At 44.0% G+C, this 26528-nt stretch overlaps 1 protein-coding gene across 1 annotated transcript; it reads left to right on the forward strand.

Moving 5' to 3' along the window:
- Positions 1 to 6978: 6978 nt before the first annotated feature.
- Positions 6979 to 21108, forward strand: Eef1aknmt (eEF1A lysine and N-terminal methyltransferase). Its single transcript, XM_027417218.2, has 8 exons — positions 6979 to 7389; positions 9024 to 9783; positions 10628 to 10827; positions 12827 to 13022; positions 15540 to 15707; positions 16875 to 17090; positions 18229 to 18360; positions 20290 to 21108. The coding sequence occupies exons 1-8, from the start codon at positions 7237 to 7239 to the stop codon at positions 20562 to 20564; spliced, it is 2100 nt and encodes a 699-aa protein (XP_027273019.1). The 5' UTR covers positions 6979 to 7236; the 3' UTR covers positions 20565 to 21108.
- The last annotated feature ends 5420 nt before the right edge of the window (positions 21109 to 26528 follow it).

Here is a 26528-nt window from a genome sequence, read left to right on the forward strand (position 1 = left end):
AATGGATGGCTCTCTCACACACAGATTGTGAGTTATCTGACCCAGCAAGAGGGACACAATCTTTGGGAATTCCACACCTACCACACGATTAGTGGCCTTATTTCCCAATTGGTTTTCTATACTCTTTTGCCTCTGCCATCTCTTCCTAGCTGAGCTCCTCCTGAAGCATTTCTCCTGATCAATGATAGATAAGTTGGATGCATGGTCAGATGAATTCCTGGAGAGCCTAAGTTGAGGAGTACAGCTGATTCTGGAAGGGCTCTGGCACAGGGAATCTGTACTGGCAGATGTGACAAGAAGGACACAGCCTATAGGGGAGGCAGGTCTATCATGCGACCCACAGCCAGGATTCCCTGGTAGTTCTTGAATCTTTTGCAATTCACTGTAGCTTGCCTGTTCTTGAACCAGAACTGGGGAGACAAAGGAAAGAGCAGGTCAGTAGAAGCCAGGTGCCTCATTTATTTCCTCATTTATTTCATCCATTGGATGAAAAGCCTGGACCTTGGTCTCACTTCACAGCACTTATAGAAAGAACTCTAAGGTTCATGGGCACAAGAAGGATGAAGGTAGATTGAGATAACCTGAAAGGCAGAGACTAAGAAAGCTTCTGTTAGAAGGCAGGGATATCAAGGAGAGCCCTGATGCTGAGGCCTCTAAGACACTTCGGAGAAGATATTTAAGCACTGGTCCCTGTAGTGTTGATCAAACACAGAGGGTGTTCTGAGAAAGTTGAAACAAACTATGGATTTCCTGGTGAGTTGAGGCTTCAAGGAAATTTGTGTGTGATAGATAGATTGGGGGGGGGGGGCTGCCTTGTTGCAGGAGGGATGTTTCTAGATAAGGAAGAGACTTGGTAACACTCTCGGGATTTTATGTGTGTTTGGAGTTTGAAATTCACCGTATTCCTAGCATGATGGGTAGAAGTTCCTGTGAAAATCCAGGAACTTTTTTCAAGTTTACCATGTGGATGTAAACACTGAGAACCAGATGAGAGCAGAGATTGCAGCAGCCTGGCTTAGAGTGCTGATGAGTCCCCACAGTACTGGCAAAGCTACTCTGTTTTTGTGCACTGTTCTCCAGTCAATGCACAGGCCTGAGCAGGGTGTTGTATATCAAGTCTGTAGCAGTTGATGTGGAGGCTTGAGCATAGGAGCTGGGGACTGATCTATTTCTGGTTAGTACCAGGTTTTTTCCATTCCAAAAAGATCTCACAATGATACCAAATTACCATATGACCTTGGATCTCTAGTTCCCCAAAGCTTCTCATTGCCACCAGATCTAAAAATGATTGGAGGCCCCAATGTACATCTGAGTAACAATTCTTCTAGCTCTCCAGTGAACCCAGACCTCCAAGGTTTCACAAGTACTTCAGGTCTACCATGTCCACAAGGTCTCCTGATGTCTCGAGTGCCTGGAAGGTCACAAGTTTCTCCCAGTGATGTAAGGATGCACTGGAAGGAATACAGTCTTCGCCCAGGAAAAAAGGCCGGTCATAAAAGATGATTTTAATTAAGTACATGCATGGTACTGGCTCAAATATTTGACTTCCATATGAAAGACCACATCTGCTGTCAGCTCTCCTCCTCCACTAAGTCCAAGTATTTTCCCAGAACCGGATTCCATCTTCTCCATTGATCAGACAAATGAGTGTCTCTTATACAAAGCCCTGAAGTGTGGCCAGGCTGGCCAAGCCCCAACAGCAAGAGACAGAATCCCAGGTCAGTCAGCAGCTTATGCATCACCTGCACACCCAGCTCCAGTCCAAAATGTGGACTCAACACAAGCTCCAGAATCCAGCACAGCTTCAACAGCAACTCAGAGGCTACCAACAAATCTACTGGAAAAGTAAAGGAGACTAAATCAGCTGACACCATTCCAGCCACAGATGATGGTCAAGACTCCACTGCCATCTGGGTCCTGCTTTTTCTTGAACGTATCTGTGAATTGGATACTTCTCTATATCAAGTATCCCAACCAAAGATTTTTTTACCTTTTTATTTTTCCTAAAAATTTATTTTTCATTATACATACCAATCCTAGTTCCCCCTCCTCCCATCCTCCTGTCCACCAACTCCCCACTTCCCACCCCACACTCACTCCTCAAAGCAGATAAGGCCTTTTTGGGGGATTCAACAAAGCTGGCATACCAAGTTGAGGCAGGACCAAGCCCTTCCTCCTGTCAAGGCTGAGCAAGGTAACACACCATAGGGAATAGGTTGCAAAAAGCCAGTTGTTCATGCACCTAAATAGGTCCTGGGGCCACTGCCAGCCCCCCTCAACAGATCAAGCCACATAACTGTCACCCACATTCTGAGGGCCTAGTTTGGTCCCATGAAGCCAACCTGACTTTTTTAGCACTTCTCACTGCTTCATTTTGTAGGGCACATGAGCCAGCCAAAGATGGCGCTAAGGGGAAGTCAGATGGGTGAGTCCTGAGTTTTTTGTTTTTTTGTTTTACAAAAAAAGATGATCTGTTGCCTAGATCGAACCAGATGAGGTCACTGCATGAACAGCTTGTGTTCATTAGCTAAAGCCTAGGTGCCTAGGGGGCATGATAGGCTGACTTTTAAAACCAGTGGCTGGCTGTTTCCCATTCTGTGTTTTTTCTTCCTTTAAAAGATGCTTGCTGTGTGGTAACAAATGAGTTCCTGCTTGACTAGATTCCCTGCTGCATCTGATTGTCTCCAGGAGTCTGGGAACTGGCTAGCAGCTTACTCTTCCTCAGACCCAGCTCAACTTTCCATGGTTGGGCTAAGACCCTGCAGGTTTATTTTAAGAACTCTTGATTCTGATGGTTCTGACACTACTGCCTTCAACTACCACAGTATAGGGATCACAGGCAATTGCCACCAAACACAGTTTGGTTTTCTTTAACTTTAAACAAAGCTTTAACTCTGTGTAGCCCAGGCTGGCCTTTAGTTCAAGGAACTTCCAGCTTTCTGTCCCACAAGTCTGTTATTATAATTTAGCTAAGAATTTGGATACAAGAATATTAATTTTTCAGTGACCATATTTTCGTTGTTTTTCTTTTCAGAGTTAACTGTTTATTATGTGTATACAATATGTAAAAATTGTGCAGATATTGTGAGAGAGCATTTCTTCATTTAGTTCAGGCTGGCCTATACATTCTAGCTGTCCCACTGAGTCATGAGATTCTCAGTATGAGTTAATATATCTCCCCTATGAGCTTCTCTCCACGGATTAGAGAATTGTATTAATCTACTGTGTTATTCATACTTTATCTTTAAATCAATAGAGTGATTTTAATCAAATTCCACATATCTCTCTTACTACTACATAATGTGCCACAACTTTGAGACAATTAAAATCCTGGGCACTTGCGATGACTCAGAGAAACATCATCCTTTACAATAGGCACAAATATAAAATATCTTGGGGTAACTCCAACCAAACAAGTGAAAGACCTGTATGACAAGAAGGTTAAGTCCCTAAAGAAGGAAATTGAATAGGATATTAGAAAATGGAAAGATTTCCCATGCCTTTTGATAGGTAGGATCAACATAATAAAAATGGCAATCTTGCCAAAAGCAATCTACAGATTCAATGCAATCTGCAACAAATCACAACACAATTCTTCACAGGCTTTGAAAGAACAATACTCATCTTCATAAGCAAATCCAAAAAACCCAGAATAGCAAAAACAATCCTATATAATAAAGGAACTTCTGGAAGCATCACCATCCCTGACTTCAAACTTGACTATAGAGCTATAGTAATAAAACAGCTTGTTATTGGCACAAAACAGACAGTAGGATCAATGGAATTGAATCACAGACCCTGACATTAATCCACATACCTATGAATACCTGTTTTTTGACAAAGAATCCAAACTGGTAAATGGAAAACGTCTTCAACAAATGGTGCTGTCATAACTGGATGCCGATATGTAGAAGATTGCAAATCAATCTGTATTTATCACCATAAACAAAACTAAAGTCCAAGTGGATCAAAGACTTCAATATATATTCAGTTACATTAATCCTGATAGAAGAAAAAGTGGGAAGTAGCCTGGAATGCATTGACACAGAAGACTACTTCCTAAATATAGCACAAGATGTACAGAGACTAAGAGCATTAATCAATAAATGGGACCTCCTTAAAATAAGAAGTTCTGTAAGGCAAAGGACACTGTCAATAAGACAGAACAACATCTAACAAAATGGGAAAAGACAAAATGGGAAAGATCTTCACCAACTCCACATCTGACAGAGGACTGATCTCCAAAATATATGAAGAACTCAAGAAACTAGACATCAAAATACAAAATAATCCAATTGAAAAATGGGGTACAGAGCTAAAGAGACAATTCTCACCACAAGAACCTCAAATGGCTGAAAGACATTTAAGGAATTGCTCAACATCCTTAATCATCAATTAGAATTTGCACTAAAGATGACTCCAAGGAAACTGTCTTCCACACACAACAGGACTGACACACATGAACTCACAGACTGTGGTAGCATGCACAGAGCCTGCACAGGTCCAAAGCATGTGGGAACCCAACCCTGAGTGGGGGGAAGTTGACACTGGCATCCATACCTGATCAAGAAGCTATCTGGAATTCCAACTTGAAAAGGAAAAACTAATATTTTTCCAATGGCATCTAATTGGATATATTAAACACACTTTAAACACAAGATTAAGATGGCCAACACAAAACAGACTGAAGGATACTTTTGCAGACTTTTTCTCTTATTGCTTTGTTAGGACATTTTTTGCCTTACTGGTCTTTGGCCTGTATATTATGGTTTTCAATCTTTTGTTTTGATGAGATGATTGTGTGTGTTTCTTCTGTTTTTTAAATTCTGGGTGTTTTATTTTATTGCCTGCTTGCTTGCTAAATAGTTTGTGTGTGGGGGTCATGGGGAACATCTGGGAGGAGTTGGGGGAGGAGAAACCATGATCAATATAATATATATATATATATATATATATATATTATATATATATATATGATTTTATTATACAGTCGTCTGTCTGCAGTCCAGCAGAGGGCACCAGATCTCATTCAAAGTAGTTATGAGCCACTATGTGGTTGCTGGGAATTGAACTCAGGACCTCTGGAAGAACAGTCAGTGCTCTTAACCATTGAGCCATCTCTCTGGCCCCCAATAATATATTCTAAGAAAAAAAATTTCAAATGAAAAAGCTCAGCTGAAGCTGGGCGTTGTTGCGCACGCCTTTAATCCCAGCACTCGGGAGGCAGAGGCAGGCGGATTTCTGTGAGTTCGAGGCCAGCCTGGTCTCCAAAGTGAGTGCCAGGATAGGCTCCACAAGCTACACAGAGAAACCCTGTCTCAAAAAAAAAAAAAAAAAAAAAAAAAAAAAAAAAAAAAAAAAAAAAGCTCAGCTGGGCAGTGGTGGCACACACCTTTATTCCCATCATTCGGGAGGTAGAGGCAGGAGAATTTTTGTGAGTTCGAGGCCATCCTGGTCTACAAAATGAGTTCCAGGACAGCCAGGGCTACACAGAGAAAACAAGCTAACACATAAATGCTCAAAAGATGATTATAAAAGATTGCTTTAAATTAAAAATGATGTCTACCCTAACGGTTCAGTGTCTGTTCTAGCACTATGTGTAGGCTGTGAACAAGAATTACTGGAAAGAAGCTGTGTCCTCAATGGCTCATTGATCACAACCAAGAGGTTGACATGTTCCAATCCCAATCTTTAGCCTCCTTAATAGCCATTTGGTGTCCTCTGTGCGTGACTTAACATCTTCTGTGATCATTATGTATGATCTCTGGAAAATAGAAATAGACCTCCGGCTTTCCTGCTTGTTTGTAACCATCTCACAATATGCCAACCAATGTATTTGGAAGTGTTATTTTACTGTCTGTATTGTTACTATAAAAAGGTCCATGAGCCGGGCGTTGGTGGCGCTCGCCTTTAATCTCAGCACTCGGGAGGCAGAGGCAGGCGGATCTCGGTTTGTTTGAGGCCAGCCTGGTCTCCAGAGCGAGTGCCAGGACAGGCTCCAAAGCTACACAGAGAAACCCTGTCTCGAAAAACCAAAAAAAAAAAAAAAAAAAAAAAAGTCCATGAAATTGCAACCTCATGGAAACACCGTATTTGAGGAACCTAAATTTGTGTTTCTGGGCTACGGTCACTCCGTATTTGGCTCCAGAATAAACCATCTCTTTATCGTGCTGTTTCCTTCATCGTCTTTTCAAAACAGCCCTTCGCCAGGAACCTCCTTGGAATATTTTCATGCAACGAACATTTGAAAGGATGGTATGCTCATCAGACACATAAAAGATACCTTTACAGCTGGCATCAGCATGACAATTTAAGGAAGTCGATAACAAAATGAACAGCTTCAGTATGGATACCGTGTTTTGAGGGGCGAGGTAGAGGGAAAAGGAGGCACCTAAGAAAGTTGGTAGTCTTTCCTCCTGAAATTTTACATTGTTACAGTATTGATAGCGAAGGCCCGTATTTTGGAGCAGAAAAGTAGTCCTTTCCCTCTGAATTAAAGGAAGTCCGGGGAGAGAAGATGGGGAAGGGAACAGAGCGGGCTGTGCAGGTCTGAGACGACAGAGAGGCACAAGCGCACCAAGGCTTCCATCCTCCCGAACAAGAGGGATTTCTTCCTGAGCCTCCAGCTTCTGCGCAGTTTAGCCACAGTCCCACCGTGACTAGGAGGGCTCCCCAAGCCCGTGCGCCCTCTGCCGGCCATGGAGCGCAGCCTCTCAGAGGCCGTTGTGGCGACGCGCGCAGCCGCTCCCGGCTCCCGGCTCCCGGCTCCCGGCTCTCGGTAGTGGCCTCTTCCGCCCGGACTCTGGCAGGAAGTCCCGCCCACCCGAATCGGCTTGGGTAAAGCCCGCGACGCCTACGATCCAGGCCCAGGGCTAGAGAGTCCTAGCCAATGATGTGCCAGAAATGAGACACACTGACCAATGAGCTGCTGGCGTGGTATGGGCGCCAGACCAATCCCGAGGCGTCTTACCCGGATGTGTTTGCTGGGCTCTGAGAGTAGCAGCCTGAGTGTGGGGCTGCTGCTGCACGTGGGGCGCGGGCTGAGCGTGCAGAGAAGGGGGCGGCGCGCGTGCGTGTGCCGCGTAGGGCGTTCGTTTGGGTTTTGAGTGCGGGGAGAATCGATGCTGTCTGTAGTGGGTAAGATTCCCGCGGCTGCATCTAGGTGCTTCCTGTGGTGAGGTCCCCTCTTGATCTGTCACCAGGAGTAGTCTCGAGGACGCAGCTCGCCGTGGGAACATGAATCTCTTACCTAAAAGCTCCAAGGAGTTTGGCTCTGTTGACTATTGGGAGAAGTTCTTCCAGCAGCGAGGAAAGAGATCTTTCGAATGGTATGGAACCTATCTGGAGCTGTGTGAGGTGCTGCACAAATACATCAAGCCCAGGGAGAAGGTAAGACATGAGGCCAGGAAGCCCTCCGTGGGGACCGAAGATAGCAGTTCTAAACTTAGGAGACAGGCAAGCGTGGGTACCCTACTCGGATCCACAATTCAGGAGTCCGTGCGGCATTTTGGCCAAATGACAGCTTTAAAATAGTGTTTTAAAGCTTTTGGTCAAAAGCTGATCCTTGAGCCTGGCGCAGTGGCGCATGCCTTTAACCCCCAGCTGAGACAGGCGTATCTCTGTGAGTTTAAGGCCAGCCTGGGCTACTAAGCAAGTTCCAGGACAGCTAGAGCTGTTACACAGAGGAACCCTGTCTTGAGAAACCAAAAGAAAAAATAAAACAACAACAACAACAAAACAACTCATGACCTTTTTGGAATGGTTACTTTTATCAGTAGTCTGAAAGGGTATTCTATCACTGCACGAGTGTGGATTAGGCAGTGCTGTGTGGCTTTGTTGATATATACTTTTAGTAAAGGAGGTGTGGAAGAGATGGGGTTGTGTTGGTGGTAGGGAAGAAAACAACATCTGTTGTGTGCCGTCTTTTTATTCTTAGCAAATTTAGGTGCACTTGTTTTCACAGGTGAATGTTGGAGATCACGCATGTAGTAGGTTGTCACATGGAGATTTAAAAGCAGGTCTGTCTGACCTCAGAGCTTAGTCACTTCCCATCAAAGGATGCTTTTCCTTCAAGAGATGGGCACAGCAGAATTTTTGAAAGATGAATGGGAGATTGTGCCATAGAGAGAGACAATAATTTGGGTTTTAAGTTTGACTTCAGAAGAATAGCTAAATATCATCAGATGGGATCTGATAGGGGCAGATTTTGAAGTCTCACAAACTGTAGTTTATTATCTGGGAAACAGGAAGCATGAGTGCACGGAGATCGTTATGTCAGGCTGCTTTTTAAACGGTAAAACAATATTGCAGCTGGTTTGTTTGCATTTTGCAACTTCCTACAGACTTTTTTTTAAAAAAAGGAGTTATTTATTTTATTATGCATATGTGTGTTTGATTGCATGAGTTTATGTGCCTCCTGTGAGTACATGAGCCTGTGGAGGTCAGAAGAGGCTGTCTGGTTCTGGAATGAGAGTTATAAGTAATTGTGAGCTGTACCGCGTGGGTGCTGAGAACTGAACTTGGGTCCTCTGTAAGAACTGTAGTAGCTCTTACCTTCTGAGCTATCTCTCAAGCCACACATTAATTTTTGAATAGCACACATCACAAAGCCCTGTTGTCACATGACCTTTATTGTGGCAAAATACTGTTTCGATTAGTGAATTCCTGCCAGGTGTGTCTAGCTTTTGACGTCGAGATACAAGGTTGTCATCTACAAGACTCACACGTGAGAACCATGCAATCAAGTGACATAGAAAAATCATTGCAAAAAAAAAAATACAATATTTTCAGAATGTTTACAATTTTGTTTTGAACTCTAGTTCTCAGCATGAGTCATACACAACTGTATTGGTAGCTTCAAGATGGCACCTAGAGTTAATTGAGTGTTGCTTTCTTCTCGAAATAGTTGTCCTGTCTTTTGAGAATAAAAAATAGGCAAGGTGAGACTTTCCTCTTTGAAGTATTAAAGAACATGTCTTTGCCTTGGTAACTTCCATTTTGTATATGATTTTTTTTTCCTCTAGGTCCTTGTGATTGGATGCGGCAACTCAGAGCTAAGCGAACAACTATACGATGTGGGCTATGAAGACATTGTGAATATTGATATCAGTGAGGTTGTCATCAAGCAAATGAAGGAGCGAAACGCCGGCCGACGGCCCCGCATGAGTTTCATGAAGATGGACATGACACAGATGGACTTTCCTGATGCCACATTCCAGGTGGTGTTGGACAAGGGCACGCTGGATGCTGTCCTGACAGACGAGGAGGAAAAGACCCTACAGCAGGTGGACAGGATGCTGGCTGAGGTTGGCCGTGTCCTGCAGGTGGGCGGTCGCTACCTCTGCATCTCCCTGGCTCAGGCTCACATCCTGAAGAAAGCAGTGGGTCACTTCTCTCGGGAGGGGTGGATGGTGAGGGTGCACCAAGTGGCCAACAGCCAGGACCAGGTGTTTGAAGCCGAGCCTCGGTTCTCCTTGCCTGTCTTTGCCTTCGTCATGACCAAGTTCAGGCCAGTCCCTGGCTCTGCCCTTCACATCTTTGAGCTGTGTACTCAGGAGCAGGGCAAGCCCGTACGGCTGGAGAGTGCCGATCGGCTGGCCGAGGCCGTGAGGGAGCGGCAGCACTATGCTTGGCTGTGTAGCCAGCTGCGCCGCAAGGCCGGGCTGGGGAGTATATCTCTGGACTTGTGCAGTGGGGACACTGGGGAGCCACGCTACACCCTCCACGTGGTGGACAACCCCACTGTGAAACCATCGCGGGACAGTCATTTTGCCATTTTTATCAGTGAGTTGGGATTGTTCCACCTCTTTCCCTGGAAGGGCTGGCTTACAGGGGCTGGAGTTGGGCTTGGGTATTGGTGACTGAGTATGTCATGGCTCTTTTTAATCTTAAAGTGAAATTAGCCAAGGTATGATGGAAGGGAGTAATAGGCCTCCAGCAGCCTTCTTAGAGTTGAGCATCTTCTTTTCATAGTCTATTATAAAGGCTTGATGACGTTTGAGAAAGGAGGTGGTAGGCAGGAGACAGTAAGTGCAAATTTAGATCCATTACACATTATGTAGAAATGTTAGTTCCTCAATGAATGTAGATTAATGGAGGCAAGGCTGGGCTGGTTAGTGCCAGCTGTGAGCCGGCTTTCTACGTATTTCATAATCCTTACTGTCCACCTGTGGGAATGAATAGTTGAGTGGATAGGAGGATGGGGATGGGTCAGACTGACTGGGGTTGAGTCCCGGCTTTGCATTCACTAGCTGTATGAACTTAGACAAACAGTTTAGGTTCTGTGCTTCTCTTTCCTCATTTGTAAAAATGGAAATAATGCCATGCTCATTTTGGGCCATTGTGAGGATTCCATTACTTGTATTTTTTAAACAGCTTGGAGTTAGGCCTGCATAGATAAAACAGCATTTTTTTCCCCTCTCTGCTGGTTTCCCCCAAGACTTGTATCACATGTATTGCCTGCTTCGTGTTTGATGGGCTGCTCTGCTTTGGTAATGATAACCTGTCAGTGGGTCACAGGAAGGAAGCTGGTCCTGAGCAGTGATTGGCTTTGCCATGTGGACCATATCTGTTATGAAGCTTGAATATTTGCCCCCAGACTCCCTGTAACCAATTTTGTCTGTTGTAGTACCCCAGGGCCGAGAGACTGAGTGGCTCTTTGGCATGGATGAGGGCCGGAAGCAGCTGGCAGCAAGTGCAGGCTTCAGGAGGCTGGTCACAGTGGCTCTTCATCGAGGCCAACAGTATGATGGCATGGAAAGCATTCAAGCAGAGCTGTCAACCAGAGTCATGGAGCTGGCCCCAGCCGGGATGCCTCCCCAGCAGCAGGTACCAAAACTTTGGCATCAGCCTTCACTGGTTTCTGGAGTTCTATCAGCAGCTAGGAAGGCAGAAGAGCCTTAAAAAGGCCAGGACAGGGGAGGGAAACAAATGAGAACAAAGTATAATGACAATGCATAGAAAGGCCATGATGAAACCCATAACTTAAAAAAATTGATTAAGGGGCTGGAAGGTTGACTCAAAGATTAAGAGCACTGACTACTCTTCCAGAGGATCCAGGTACAATTCCTAGCACCCACAGCTGGCAGCTTACAGCTGTCTGTAACTCCAGTTCCAGGGGTCCTGACACCCATGAGAAAACACTATACACATAAAATAATAATGAATAAAATTATATTTAAAAAAATTAAAGAAGAAAGTTAGAACTAGAATCTGACCATAGTTTGGAGAGTCATTGTCAGGTGAGAGTTAAATGTTCCTGGGTAGAGAGAGAAAGGTGAACCACTCTAGAGGCTAAGGTTGTAGATCAGTGGTGCAATAGAACCCCTGCCCCCCCCCCCCCCGCCTGTTGTGCAGACAGCCCTGGGCTTAATTCTTGAAACACACACCACACACACCACACACACACACACACACACACATACACACATATATTATGTATATGCGTGTATTATATATATATATATATATATATATATATATATATATATTATGTATATGGGCTTTTTCTCTGGTGTATGTCTGCACACCAGAGGACAGCATCAGATCCCATAGGATTACCATTATAGACAGCTGTGAGCTGCCAAGTAGATGGTGAGAATTGAACCCGGACTGCCAAAGCTCTTGACCACTGAGCCATCTTTCCAGCCCCTTAATTCCACATTTGAAATGGGCGTCCCTGGTTGTTTTATGTCTCAGAAGTATCATATGAGGATATAAAAGAGAAGATCTAAACAACTCACTTCTGGGTATTAGCATGTCTGAAAAGGAAACAAAGTTATGCCAAAAAATGGTATTGCCAGTTGACATCTGTCTTTTGTCATCTGTCACCTTGAGTAATTGACAGGTCTATTTAAGAACTGAACTTTAGGAAAGCAGAGGTCCTAAAGGGTCGGTGTGACACTGTGGATCTAAAATGATCATATCTTGGGTCTTGGGCTCCTAGCCTAAGGTCCTACTCACTAGACTGACCTGTGTTATGAGGACTCTGATTTTTTTTGATAGACTCTGGGGTTGTAATCAATTAGAGATACTTATTTCATGAAGACCCAGATTGTCTGGGGAGCTCTTCTCCCCAAATCTGCAAGGCCAAGGATTATTGGTAGTTAGAAAATATGCTGGGAGGTCTTTAAAAGGAAACAGAGGGAGCAAGTTCAGGGGGAAATACATTCTCGTCCTGAGATAGGGAAAAATGGGCAAAACATGAGACTAAGTTGAGGAGAAGAAGGGTTGTTGTTTCCCCTGGGCTTTTGACATTTCTGTTCTTGTCTAGATCCCTCTCACTTATTACAGCCCCTCCCTGACAGCCTTGTCTCCTTCGTTGATGTCCTGGGCTGTGGAGAATCTGCATGTTTATTGATGAAATCTTACATTTTTCTTGGGCAGCACCAAGTGCAGGTGTCTAGTGGTTAGGGGGATCTCTGTGTGTTCATTAGAGTTTCTATTTATTTTTATTTTATGTGTATTGGTGTTTTGCCAGCATGTATGCCTGTGTGAGGGTGTCCGATACCCTAGAACCAAAGTTACAGACAGTTGTGAGCTGTCATGTGGGTGCTGAGAATTGAACCCAGGTTTTCTAGAAGAACAGCCACTGTTTTTAATTGCTCAGCTATCTCTCCAGCCCCTCATTTGAGTTTCTAAAGTGGATCAAACCTTTGGTCTCTGTCGAAAGGCCCAGGAGAGCACTGGATTAGAAAGGCAAGTCTTTGGGAGCTGTTGCTGTCCTTGGCATGGGGAAGTTTTCATGCTCAACCAAAGCACAGTATATAGTGTGACATACTTCTTAATTGAGCTGATGTTATTTCTACATCTCTGTCTGCGCCTACAGGTTCCCTTCCTGTCTGTGGGCGGGGACATTGGAGTCCGGACTGTTCAGCACCAAGACCACAGTGCCTTGAGTGGTGACTATGTTATTGAGGATGTGCAAGGAGAAGATAGGTGGTACTTTCGGCGTCTCATCTTCCTCAGCAACAGGAACGTGGTGCAGTCGGAAGCCAGGCTGCTGAAGGATGTGTCTCACAGAGGTGAGGCATCACAGATGGGACTGTGGGAGCTAAGAGCTTGGCCAAGATGGAGGGCAGAGCTTGCTCTTTGTAATCGGAGGCATGGGGCTCTTTGGGCTCTCTCTCCTTTTCCACCATCTGAGCAGGGTACTAGTAGAGATAAGCAAGCAGAAGCATTTGCACACATCCTGAGCAGAGCCTAGCTCTGGAATGATAAGGAGTAGGGGCAGTGGTCTGAATAAGCCTGATACTGGCTTTAGTGCCTCAGCTTAGTTTTATAGGCTGCTACGTATACATCCCTCATGCCCCTCTGGAGACGAACCAGAAACACGAAGGTTGCATGGAGCCCTGCTTTCCTCCATAGTATGCCCGAAGTTGTCTGCTTCAGAGGGATTTAGAGTTGGGTGCAGTGAAGAAAATAGTTTCTGAGCCTTCGCTCTAGTATGCTAGGCTCTAACGGGAAATGGCTGTAGAGCACATGGAATACGGTTGGTGTGATGGATTTCTTTTAGAATTTGATTTTTACTTACTCAGGTATTTTATTTTCGAGATAGTCTCAGTCTTTAGGTTGTCCTTGAACTTTCAGCAGTCCCCCGCCTTAGTCTCCTAAGCTAGGATTACAGGCATAAGCCACCATACCAGTCTGAATTTTAATTAATTTGTATTTAATGTGGTCACAGCTGTCTGATGTTTATAGTGTTGGTCAGTGAGACTCAGACCTTACTTGAGTTCACTCATTTTCTTTTTTTAAGATTTATTTTATTTTTAAGTAAAAGAGAGAGAGAGGGGGAGAGAGAGAGAGAGATAGAGAGAGAGAGAGATAGAGAGATGTGATGCAGGTGCCTGAGGAGGCTCTAAGAGAGCATTAGATCTTCTGGAGCTAGAGTTACAGGCAGCCATGAGCTGTTTGGTGAGGGTCCTGGGGCCTGAACTCTGCTCCTCTATAAGAGTAAGCCAGTGTTCCTAACCGCTGAGGGCCACTCTTAAGTGTGTCTAAGATGTTTGATAGAGATCTCACTGAGGAGAAATCACTACTTTGTCTTAACTGCCCCTTTTCCCTGGTTACATATGTTCATATTATTGTGACTAATTTAAAATCATGCACTTAATGTAAAAACTAAGGCAGGTTTTGGTCATGCATTGTTAGTCCTAGTACTCAGAAGGCTACTTGGCCTGCAAAGCAATTTCCAGGCCCCAGGCTGGACAGGATGAAACTAGTCAAAAAAAAAAAAAATCACTTTAGATTAAAAAGTAAAAGTTTCTGTCCTCAACCTCTCCAGTATAACTTGCCTTTGGTCACAGATATTGGTTGTCCCAATTCCCAGTCACTGCTTTTGTTTGACCATGCTGTTGTCTGGCACATTTTCCATGCTTGTGGGCTCCCACCCTCTCATCTGGTAATTCAGGCTGCAGGTTCCTTAATCCCATACCATACCTCAGTCAAATGATTGAAGAGAATTTTGCTCTTTTTCCACATTGCCCTTCCTTCCTTCCTTCCTTCCTTCCTTCCTTCCTTCCTTCCTTCCTTCCTTCCTTTTTTTTTTTTTTTGAGACTGGTTTTCTCTATGTTGCCCTGGCTGTCCTGGAACTCTCCCTATAGACCAGGAGGCTAACCTTGAATTCACAGAGATTCACCTGCCTCTGCCTCCTGAGTGCTGGGATCAAAGGTGTGTGCCACCACTGCCCAACATTATCAAATTTCTTGACTTCTTGGTAAATTTTTCTTCCTGTGAGAGGAGTAATGTCTATCACAGAAGTATGAATGACCACAAAGTAATGGTTACTCAGAAGAGATTAACATTTGAAAAGTACCCCATGGTTGTTAGTGCGGATGCTTCTAGGAAGTGTAGAGTCCTGTGAAAATTGAGAGCCATCCATTTAGGATGACACTGAAGGAGTCAGGAAAGTGGAGTGTTCTGTTGTAGAGTTTCTAGCCTCTGTAATTTCCTTCTCAGGGGGGTGGCATACTGTATGGTTCAGGAGGCACAGTAGGAAGATGGTAGATACGGGACACAAGCAGCCCTATGTTCATGTCTTAACTGCACCACCTGTTAACTGTGTGTACTTTATTGAATATCTGAGATGCTCAGTCCCCCCCTCCCCCATGGGCAAAGAATTGTAAACAGCTATGAGAAGAGCTAAGAGTAAAAAATGTTGGAATAGTAAGTGGTGTTGTAACAGGTCTTACATTCTCAGAGGGAAATACCTTAAGGCCCTTTAGTTAATATTTCCAGGTTTCAATGTGCTTTTGCTGTCTACCTTTTCTGGCTCTCTGGTATTCAGCAGTATATGGCGAATGTTAAAACAACCAGGTCTTTGTGAGGGAAGTCTGATTTGTAGAATTTGCAAATTTCTATGGTATAAATATTCTCTCAATGGTCAATTTCAGACTATCTATACAATGTCAACCAATCTGCAGCAAAACTGCTTACCAAACAGGTGGGTCTTCTGTTTAAAGCACACTGCTGCTGGTAACCCTTACTTTCCAAGGGCTAGTGTAAGAAGCCTAGGACTTCAGAGTGTGTCTCTCTCCTTTAGCCCAGAAGAAACGGAAAAAGGACAGGAAGAAACATCGACCTGCTGATACTCCTGAGGACTTCCCTTCTGCCCCAGGACAGTCCATCGATAAGAGTTACCTCTGTTGTGAACACCATAAAGCCATGATCGCTGGCCTTGCCCTGCTGAGAAACCCAGAGCAGCTCTTAGGTAAGAGGTGCCACTGCCTTCACAGCCAGAGCCTGTAAGACTGCAGGGCTAAGCTTGTTGCCATTCCACTTATGCAGGTACCACAGACTGGCAGGCACACATAGCAGGTCATCACTCACCTGAGCTATGTTCTCCACTAATGAGTTTGTGGGTAACTTGCCTCAAACAGCCTGCCATCTTGAAATATGTATTGAGATATAAGCTTTGTTTTCCTGTTTATTTTACTTTGGAATTAAGGTATAAAATATATTTAGCAAGGTATGTGTGAAGCACACAGATTTTTAAGTTATTTATAAATTTTCACATGTGCATATAGTCATGTTATGGGTGGTATATTTATCCTATCTCTAGTGCCTTTCAGTAGTGCTTTCTTGGAGCACAGAAGAGATTTTTGTTTTTTGGAGACAGGGTTTCTCTGTGTAACAGTACTGAGTACTGGCTGTCCTGGAACTCCTTTTGCAGACAAGACTGGCCTCGAACTTACAGAGACCGCCTGCCTCTGGCTTCCAAGTGCTGGGATTAAAGGTGTGCACTACCACTGCCCAGCCTAGAATTCTTCTTACAGTTAAAATGACACTAATAAGTAGCTTGATGTGTTCACTCACAAGTGCTTTACCTCAAGTCCCTAACTATACTTTATTTAATCTCAGGGTCTAGCTTTTTGTGGTGATTTGTTTCTTGTAGTACTCTTGTGGTTACTGTGGTTCTCTGCTGAGGGCTAGGATTTGGGTCTTTGTTTTCTGTGCTTTAAAGAACTTGAATGGATTGGGCTTGTTTTGTTGGGATGTCTGAAAAGGTAGTTAGGGCCCTCTGAGTTAAGAACTGGGTGAGGGACGATGCGTTCAGACTGCTTTGTGGTTATGATTGTGTCTCCATTTCCGAGGATGGAAAGTCTATCCAGTAACTCTTAAGGAACTCTTGGTAGCACGTTAGCCCATTACATTGGAGTTTGTGAGGGCCCATGATGTAGGCATGGTCCATTATCTGCATCTAGTCAAAATGAAGCCATGGCTGAAAGAGCAAATGTCTGGAGACGTCTCCGTTTCTTGGTCCTTAAATGTATATCACTAGGCAGAACAACAATTTTAACTTCCTTTTTTGTTCTCCCTGTAGAGCTAACTTTCCAGTGAGCAGATTGCAACATGATCTTCTCTTCTTTTGTTACAGAGACTCCACTGACATTATTGGTGGTGGGCCTGGGTGGGGGTAGCCTCCCCCTCTTCGTTCATGATCATTTCCCAGAGTCTCGTGTTGATGCTGTTGAGATTGATCCGTCCATGTTGGAAGTGGCCACCCAGTGGTTTGGCTTCTCACAGAGTGACCGGATGAAGGTTCACATTGCTGATGGCCTGGACTACATTACCAGCCTGGCAGGAGGAGAAGGTACTGCTGTGACAGCATTCAGAGGAGTGTTAGTTATGGAACGTTAGAGCAAGGTTGCCAGGCCTGCAGGGGTCTCTAGAGTTCATCTCTCTGAGGTGCTAACCACATCCTGTGAATCTTCCCCTGTGTGTTCATCTGGCTGTGGATTCAGTTTTGCTGGGGTGTAACAACCAGTAAAACAGACCAGTAGCCCCTGTCTGACCTTGTAACCCTGCCACCTCTTACTTACAAGGAAGCTGGAGTCTGTAGCTGGTGAGGAGAAGAGGAAGAAAAGATAGGGCATATGCTGATTTTTTTTTTTTTTTTTTTTAAACAAATCATTCAGCTGTAGGCAAAGTCAGAAATATAGTAAAACTGTTCCCACAAGTCAGTGACTTCCAGCCTCAGGGGCATTTGACAAGGTCTGCAGAGATAGTTTTGGTTGCCACAAACTGGAGGGAATGTTACTGTCACTGATGACAGAAAATCTTCTATCCAAAATGTCAGCAGTGTGAGGCTGAGAAATGCTATTGCAGGGTTTATTTTTCTCTGTACCTTACACATAGGCTGAAGTGCACATTACTTTTCTTAAGAACGCTAGATTCAATAGGTCTCTTATTCCTTCTTTAACTTCATCTGTAGGATCCTGGTGATGCTGCTCTAAGTTAGTGTACGCTTGGTCAGCCTTAGTCTAGTTAGCTGCTTTGGCCAGATGACTGGCTCTCAGTTTTGATTTTACTTTTAGAATTACCTGGGGAGCTGGGAAAAATTACCACAGGCTTCCCATCTCCTCTTACATTCTCTTGCCACCACCCTAGGGTTTCGTCCTCACGTTCTCCAGGTGATGCTCATTTCTTCCAGTATTAAAAACCACACACATGGCATGTATCATGCTAGAATGAGCCTGTTAATGTGCCTTTGGAAGGCACTTCTAAATTCGGGGGAATGCTCATCTGCTCTGTAGGGTAGTTTGAACTTTGATGAGAAAGACTGCTATAAACCATGGCATTTGAGTCGTTAATAGGCAAAGTACTCATGTCATCTTTCAGGGTTAGTTGCCCCCAGCAGGTTTCAGAGGAGCAGATGTGTGTATAGAAATGTAAATGATGTTGTCATCTTAGCCTGCAAAGACAAGGACTCACTGTCTCCTCTTTTGCAGCCCGACCCCACTATGATGTGATCATGTTTGATGTAGACAGTAAGGATCCGACACTGGGAATGAGTTGTCCTCCCCCAGCATTTGTGGACCAGCTTTTCCTGCAGAAGGTCAAAAGCATCCTGTCTCATGAAGGTAGGAAGCCCTAGAGATTGGAATGGAAAGTTAGCTCAGAGCCTCTGCTGCTATGGCAGAGGACTCGGTTTAGTTCCCAGCACCCACATCACCTGCCTCTAATTCCAGCTGCAGGGAATCCTAGGCCTTCTTGTAGACTCTGGGTGCCTGCATAACAGCATGCACATTCCCCCACATCACATAAATGCATAATGAAAAATTAAAAACCAAAATGGTTCTTTTTTTTTTTTTTTTGAGACAGGGTTTCTCTTGTGTAGCCCTGGCTATCCAGGAACTGGCTGGCCTTGAGCTCACAGAGAACCTCTCACCTCTGTCTGGAATTAAGGGTGTGTGTCACCACCACCCATCACAAAATTAAATTATTCTTTCACTCTTTTTTTGTTGTTTTGGTTTTTTGTTTTTGTTTTTTGAGACAGGGTTTCTCTGTGTAGCTTTGGATCCTGTCCTGGCACTCGCTCTGGAGACCAGGCTGGCCTCGAACTCACAAAGATCCGCCTGTCTCTGTTTCCCGAGTGCTGGAATTAAAGGTGTGCACCACCAATGCCTGGCTATAAAATTATTCTTTAATAAAAAATTACATGTAATTACATGTAAATGTGTAGTCTGATTGGTTTGTAGTTTGATTAGTTTTCTTGAATTGACTATCTACAAGCACCAAACAGACTATTTCCAGCAACCTGACCCCTTTACTTCTTTAGTAACTCTTCTTCCTCAATAAGAGTAAACACTAAACTTTCATTACAGCTTGGTTTTGCCTATTTGTTTCTTGCTATAGATGGAGTCACATGTATTATACCCTTTTTAAAAATTTTACTTATGTATTTTGTATGTATGAGTGCTCTGTCTGCATGTACATCTGCATGCCTGAAGAAACATCAGATTTTATTATATATTGTTGAGAGCCACCATGTGGTTGCTGGGAATTGAACTCAGGACCTCTGGAAGAGCCTTGAGTGCTCATAACCTGTGAGCCATCTCTTCAGTCCTGTATTATACTTTTTTAAGTGTCTGCTTTCTTTCACTCAACCTGATGTTTGTGAGATTCAACCATGGTCCATTCAACCACTGTCCATTCTTACTGCTCTTGGTATCATGTCTCTGCCACAATTCGTTTATCCAGCACCAGTGTTTGGGGTGTGTTATAAGTAATGTTACCAGTGATAGTTTTAATATGTGCTATTTATTTGGTAACTTTGCTTGCAGTTGTCTGAATAGGTACATAGGCCTGTAACTGCTCATGGTTTATGAAGATGTTCAGCTTTTGTCAGTCATGCCAACCAGTTTACAATGTGGTTGTAGTAGTTCACATTTAAGCAACTTGGTGACTCTAGCTACCACTCAGATGGTTTCCAGATATCCTGGACTTGGCATTGTGTTACTTAATGTTCATAGAAGCCCATTTTCAGATGAACAAACTTAGGTTGAGAGACTTGCCATGCTGACACTCAGAGTTGGAGCTCTAGTTCTTTGTCACTTAAAACCTGCATCCACAACCCCTAGGTATTTTGCATTTTAAAAGTCCTCTGGTAACTGGGTTGATTGGAACCTTGTTTGACAGAAGTCAGATAACCGTGACCTTCTTACTGGATAGTAAATATCCATTTGACATGGTGAGAATGTAACTTCCTTGTGGAACTGATAAATTTGTCTTTTGTGGAGTGTATTAATTATTTTCTAAAAAGATTTCTTAGGTGTGGAGAATGTTGAAGTAATGTGTTAGCTATGGGAAAACATCAGAAAGCAAGGCTAAAGTTTTCTAATGTGTCACATCTTCACAGTCCTTATGCTTTTGTGTGCTGTGTGTTCTCTGTAAGCTCTCTATTTGTTTTCTTCATTCACCAGTGTCTGTCTCTGTCAGAGAAATTTGTATTCTCCTTATGTATGTGTCTGGCTCTGTGGTCATTCTACTCTTTCTTTCCTACTCTACAGGTATCTTTATCCTTAACCTGGTGTGTCGTGATTTGGAGTTAAAAGACTCAGTGCTGGCTGGACTCAAGGCAGCCTTCCCTCTCCTGTATGTCCGGCGAATTGAGGGGGAAGTGAACGAGATCCTGTTTTGTCAGCTGCAACCAGAGCAGAAACTTGCTACACCAGAGCTCCTAGAAATGGCTCAGGCTTTGGAGCGGACCCTGAGGAAGCCTGGGCAGGGTTGGGATGACACTTATGTCCTGTCAGATATGCTGAAGACTGTGACAATTGTGTGATTGGTGGGGCCAGTCAGCCCTCTCAGCTTTCTGCCCAGACTGACTTGTATTCTTGGGCTGCTGGAGTATGATGCACAGTTCTTTTGGAACATATGTTTTTCTTGGTTTCATACTCAGCCTAGTCCCTCCCACCTTTTGGGATGGGAGGCAGCCCAGGGATGATTATGGAAGAACCAGTCGTTTGCTTCTGGAGGCTGAGGGAAGACCAAGGGCAGAAGTTACAGTTGGGCAGTGTGCTGATGTGGATCTTCAGTGTCTTCCCGAAGGTCATATGCTGAAAGCTGACTCCCTGGGCCCCTTTGGAAAATGGAGGAACTTTTAGGAGGGGCTTTGTGGAGGAAGTGAAGGCACCAGTGTGTAACTGGTGAAGGGCTGTGGGGACACTGGCCTTCCTCCTTGCTTTTGGACTGCTGTCAAGTGAAGTGCTTGTTCCACAGCATCTTCTCCTCCACCATGCCCTGCTTACCTCAGGCCCAAGGACAATGGGACTGCCCACCGGGGACCTCCAGACTAGGCCAAATAAACCTTTCTTCCTTGCAAGCTAGTTTATTTCAAGTATTTTTATAGTAACTGAAACCTAAGAGCAGTTTTTAGTTTCATTCCCTATACAAAGGAAATTTGTACCAATGAAGACCAGTCCCTCATCCAACTCCCAGGGCACTTACTGGCTCTTGAGAGGTTTTATGTACACAGAGTCACTTTATCTGTCTCTTCTTTCCAACTAAAAGAACGATTTATTGCCAGACGTTGGTGGCGCATGCCTTTAATCCCAGCACTCGGGAGGCAGAGGCAGGCGGATCTCTGTGAGTTCGAGGCCAGCCTGCTCTCCAGAGTGAGTGCCAGGCTAGGCTCCAAAGCTACTGGAAAAAAAAAAAGCTACCTGTCTCGAAAAAGCAAAAAAACAAAAACAAACAAACAAAAAAATGATTTATTTTTGCATTAATGTCAGGCAAATGAGTCTGTATGAAAAGTTTACAACTTCATATATATGCATACATATACATACACACATATGTATACACATGCACATACACATATATGTGTAATGTATTTTGATTACATTTCCCCACCCTGTTACTCCCTCATCTTCCCTCTCTAAACAAACCCTTTTCCTAACAAAAAATTTCATTTTTTTTGTTAGACCACTGCATTTAATTAGTGTTGCTTGCATGACAATAGGTGGGGGTTATTTACTTGAGCAGCAGCAATACCAGTTACACCACTGTAGAGTATTATTTCCACCCCCACCCCACAAATGTTAACTATATAGCACCTTGAGAAGGATGGGTGTAAGGATTCAGGCATTATGATTGCCTGCCCTGTCACCTGGCAGAATGCATTCAGGCAGTACCCTGGTCAGCCCAGGTGCAAAGAACTCCTTTAAAAGAAAGACCCCTGCCCATTGCTCTCTTTCCTGCTGTTCCCCTGGGGCAGACAGGATTTTTCCTGTTTCCCGCTTCTGTCTTCTCTCTGTGTCTCTGTGTCTCTTAACCTCTTTTCTCTTTCCTTCCCTCTCCCTTCCCTTTCTAATAAAACTTCTCACTTAAGCTCTGTCTCCTTGGCATGTTTGTCCTCCACCTTGGTCACCCTCGCCTGCCAGGAAATCCCTTGAGCTTTATCATAACAGTAGGCCTTATGAGCCTTTCCCCCTTTATAAGAATTCTGCCCAACTTTGGGCATAGCAGGTGCTGGGAAAGGAGTGTTGTGAACTTAAGGCTGTTAACAAATTGTGAAGTGAGTTAGACTTAAAACAAATGCTAAGGGAAGATCATAGGCAAACCAGAGAAGAAACACCCATGCAAAGGCCCCCATGATTCTTGGAGCCCTGTAGATTGCCAGAAAGGTATCCCCAGTGTGCCTAGATTTTTATCATGAGCTAGAAATATGGGAGTAAGCTAGTGTATATTAAAGTGTTGGCCAATCAAAAACCATTTTGAAGACATTTACTGTGCGTCATCAAGTTTCATCTTCTACCTAAGAGATAGCCTATAGAAATGTAGGATGCCAGAGAGAGTCTGGTATAAGCCTGCCTTTGAGCATATTCCAAAGAGTAACCTGATAGCTAGGAGTCAACACTGAAAAGTCTTATCTTGTTTTAACTCCAGTGGTCTAGAATGCTGATGGTTGGATGCAATGGTTCTCACAATCTGGGAAAGTATACAGTTTTCAGTTTCCAGAGCCATCGTGTAACAGGGCGAGAATATGATATGATACTTTGGTCCCTACCAAACAAGTTCTGCAGCAATGTAAAATGGTTAAAGTTGACTATTGCCTCTTATTCTGAACCAAGTCTTCAGTGTGCCAACCTGTCATGCTTTTGCTTGCTAATAGGATGACTTCCCTAGTCTGTCTTGTATGGGTATAGAAACAGTTCTTATCCTTACTGCACACTGGAGTCACTTGGCATAGTAAGCAGAATAATGCTTCTTCAAAAATGTCTGCAATCTGTGAATATGGTACAGCACACTGTAGTGGGGAATCGATACAGCAGGTGGGCTTGATAATCAGCTGATTATAAACTATGGATGTTATTTTGGATTATGGAGGTAGGCCCAGTGTTACCATGAGGTTATTTAAATGGCAGAAGGGCACAGAAGTGTCAGTATCAAAGTGGACATGAGGAAGACTCCACTGGTCATTGGAGATGGAACGAGGCCACTAGCCAAGGAACACAGTTGGACTGTAGAAGTTAGGAAATGTAAGAAAACTAACCAGGTTTCCAGGAAATGAGGCTCTGCCCTGTAATCTCCAGCATTGCTGAAACTGTCAAAAGCTCAGTTTTAGCCAATGAGATCCATTTTGGGGATTTCTGAATTGCAGGATGTAGTTTGAATGTAATGGGCCCCCATAAGATCACAGGGAGTGGCACTATTGGAGGTGTGGCTTTGTTGGAGTGGGTAAGGCCTTGTGGGAGGAAGTGTGTCATTTCGGAGGTGGGTTTGAGGTCTCATATATGCTCAAGTCACACCCAGTGTCTCGGTTCACTTCCTATTGCCCACACAAAATGTAGAACTCCAAGCTACCTCTCCAGCACCATGTCTGCCAGCACACTGCCATGTCCAACTGTGATGATAATAGACTGAACCTCTGAGCTGTAAGCCACCCCAATTAAATGCTTTCCTTTATAAGAGTTGCCATGGTCATGGTGTCTTCACTGCAACAGAACCCCTTACTAAGACACAGGACTATACGATAATATTGTTTGAGTTCCTCTAAGCTTAAAATAGCATGTCACAGCAGCCCCAGGAAACTAATAATCTGGGCAGCCTTAAAGGTCACAGAGGTTGAAGATTCCATCCCTGTTTGGGCATATTCTGGGAACCAGGAAAAGGGTGTGTCATCAGTGTAGTGCTGAGGTACAAGTTCAGCCATGGCTTGGTAATTGGTGAATGTTGCCTCACTACATGCTAGCCTACTCCTCGGTTCTTTGCTAGCTCACATCCCGGAGTAGATATCCTTTGAGTCAACTGAGGACATGAGCTTGCTGCAGAGGGCGGTTTCCTCTGAAGTGAGCAGCTTCTTGCCCCACTCCAACAGAACAGTAAGTGCCGATCCGAGGGTCTACTGAATGAATGGAACTCCAGGCTTTCTCTCTTGTGCCTTGGCTGGCTGATTGGTTCCTATGTATTTGTTAAATAGTCAATAAGAAATGGGATTGGTAAATTGAGTTTCCCTTTTCATATTCATTAGGGCTTTAAAAATATTTATTTATTTATTTATTTGAGAGGCTATCCCATGCCATTACAAGAAGCATGTAAAGGGAAGGCAACAGCTTCTGTAGACAGCAGGGCAGCTGCTAATTTACGCTAATGGGTCCTGGAGCCATATGATCAGGAGGTAGCACAGAAGGTTAGACCACTTCTTAGGAGTCTCAGATCCTTGTCAGAACAGGCAGGAAAGGAGCCAGTCCCTAGAAAAGCCACCTCCTTAAGTGACAGGAGATTGGACTCACTGCCTCCTCCTGTCTGAAAGACCAGTCTAAGCCGGTTCCTATGCTTCCCAGTAGATGGCACTAGAAATCACACTTAAGTCTGTGATGTCTGTAACATTCCTGGAGGAAGGGTAAATAAAACTCAAGATGCAGTTCAGTGAACAGTGTTCTGCTTCTGTTAGGTATGAGGACACTCTCCTACTTTGTATTTCTCTCCATTCTCCGAATCCCTGCCCACTCTGCTCTGGTCTCCCTTTCTTACCTTGTACACGGAGACAGCAGCACTTGTTTCACTCATCCTCTAATGGTGCAAATCTGGAAGTAGGCATCTCTTTGCTCCACCCCTTTGATTTAGAAGGTAGAGTAATTGATGGGGGAATGCCATTAAGAAAGGAAGGAACGACCTAGTTCAAGAGAGGGAGGAATGAAGAACGAAGGGGTCTATACCAGGTTGGAGAAACCCATAGAAACAGTTGGCCTGAAAAAGGGAAAGCATATCGACCCCAGACGCTCATTGGGAGGCCAGTACGGGACTAATCCAGCCCCCTGATCATAGATGCCAATGGAGAGGCCCCTGCACTCCTGGGAGCCTCCGGAGGTGGACTGGCGTTTTGCCCTGGTGTGTGTGTGGGACTTCGAGAGCCCATCCCACTTGAAGGGATGTGCTTTGTCTCTGAACACATGGGGAGGGGCCTAGGCCCAGCACAGGAAGATTTGGTGGACTTGGTGGAGCTCCGGTTGGGGGCCCTACCCTGCCTGGGGAGTGGTGGGTGGATGGGGTGGGGGGTAGGTTGGAGGTGGGGGAGAAGGAATGGGGGTGAGGGGAGGGAGAGGGAGAGGGGAATTACATGTGAAACAAGCCTGTTCCCTAACTTGAATTAATAATAATAATAATAATAATAATAATAATAATAATAATAATAAAAAAAAGAGAGAGAGAAAAAAGGAAGGAACGTAAAGCTAGAACAACGCAAGAAACAAAAACAATAGATGAGGGCCCAAGCCGACATATTTCCATGATTCCTGCCAAGATGGAAGTAATTTCATTTTTAAAATAGAGATATACATGTTTATGGGTACATTGTGGTAATTTGATAATCTGTAATATCCTGCAATAAAATTAGGGGTTCTATTTGTCATTCCACTGCTCTATGTATAGTTCTATGCCAATACCATGCTCTGCTGGTTAGTATAGCTTTGTAGTATGTTCTCAAGTCAGCTTTGTGTGCTTCTGACTGTTTTGCTGAGGATGACTATATCAGTCTGCATTCTCTAGAACGACAAAAACAGTGGAATGATCATATGTTGTAAAAAGGAGTTTATTAGATTGGCTTACACAGTAGGGGCTGGATACCCCAGCAATGTCTGTCTGTCTGCTGGGGGTGGGGTGGGGCAGAGAACCTGGCACCTACACAGTCCCAGTGGAAAATTCTTGGAGAGTTGCTGGTCTTCAGTCCATGTGGACTTTGGTGGTATCTGTATTGGTCTGTCATGGGTTTCCTATTTGGGGTGAGTAAGGTGTGTGTGTGTGTGTGTGTGTGTGTGTGTGTGTGTGTGTGTGTGTGTGTGTGTTGCATGCATCTCTCCAGGAAAAGTTTCACATAACAGTCAGAGATGTCGCACATATCAGTCTTTCCTTTCACACTTACAATGTAAATACAGTTTCAGCAATTGCTTCAGTGCTCCTTTCTACTAACTCTGTCGCCTATGCCTTGTGTTTGGTGTTGAATTCTCTTCCCTTCATGAATACTTGTGTTTCTGATTTTTGGTATACTTTTTTATTGTTGATTAAATATTGGATACTGTGAATTCTATATAACTGGATGCTATATATATATTTGTGTACCTGTATTCTTGAGCTTTATCCCAAGATGGCAGATAAGATGCTAAAAAGGAGTTTGACCCTTTTGGGTCTTATTCATGAATTTTGTTAGAAATATGATGAAGTGTTTAGAATAAAGTCAACTTTACACCACTTTTGTGGTGAAAACTTTTATTTACTTTGCCTTGGGCTTCATGGAGTTTTCTAGTCA

Source organism: Cricetulus griseus, chromosome 5 (genome assembly GCF_003668045.3).
Source record: "Cricetulus griseus strain 17A/GY chromosome 5, alternate assembly CriGri-PICRH-1.0, whole genome shotgun sequence".
In the NCBI taxonomy this organism is placed as follows: Eukaryota; Metazoa; Chordata; class Mammalia; order Rodentia; family Cricetidae; genus Cricetulus; species Cricetulus griseus.

Bases quoted from the DNA above. Each gene is read 5' to 3' on its own strand.
- Eef1aknmt (XM_027417218.2), top strand. From the start codon at position 7,237: ATGAATCTCTTACCTAAAAGCTCCAAGGAGTTTGGCTCTGTTGACTAT. The intron at 7,390-9,023 runs GTAAGACATGAG...TTTTTCCTCTAG, and splicing joins ACATCAAGCCCAGGGAGAAG to GTCCTTGTGATTGGATGCGG. The intron at 13,023-15,539 runs GTGAGGCATCAC...TCTCTCCTTTAG, and splicing joins GAAGGATGTGTCTCACAGAG to CCCAGAAGAAACGGAAAAAG.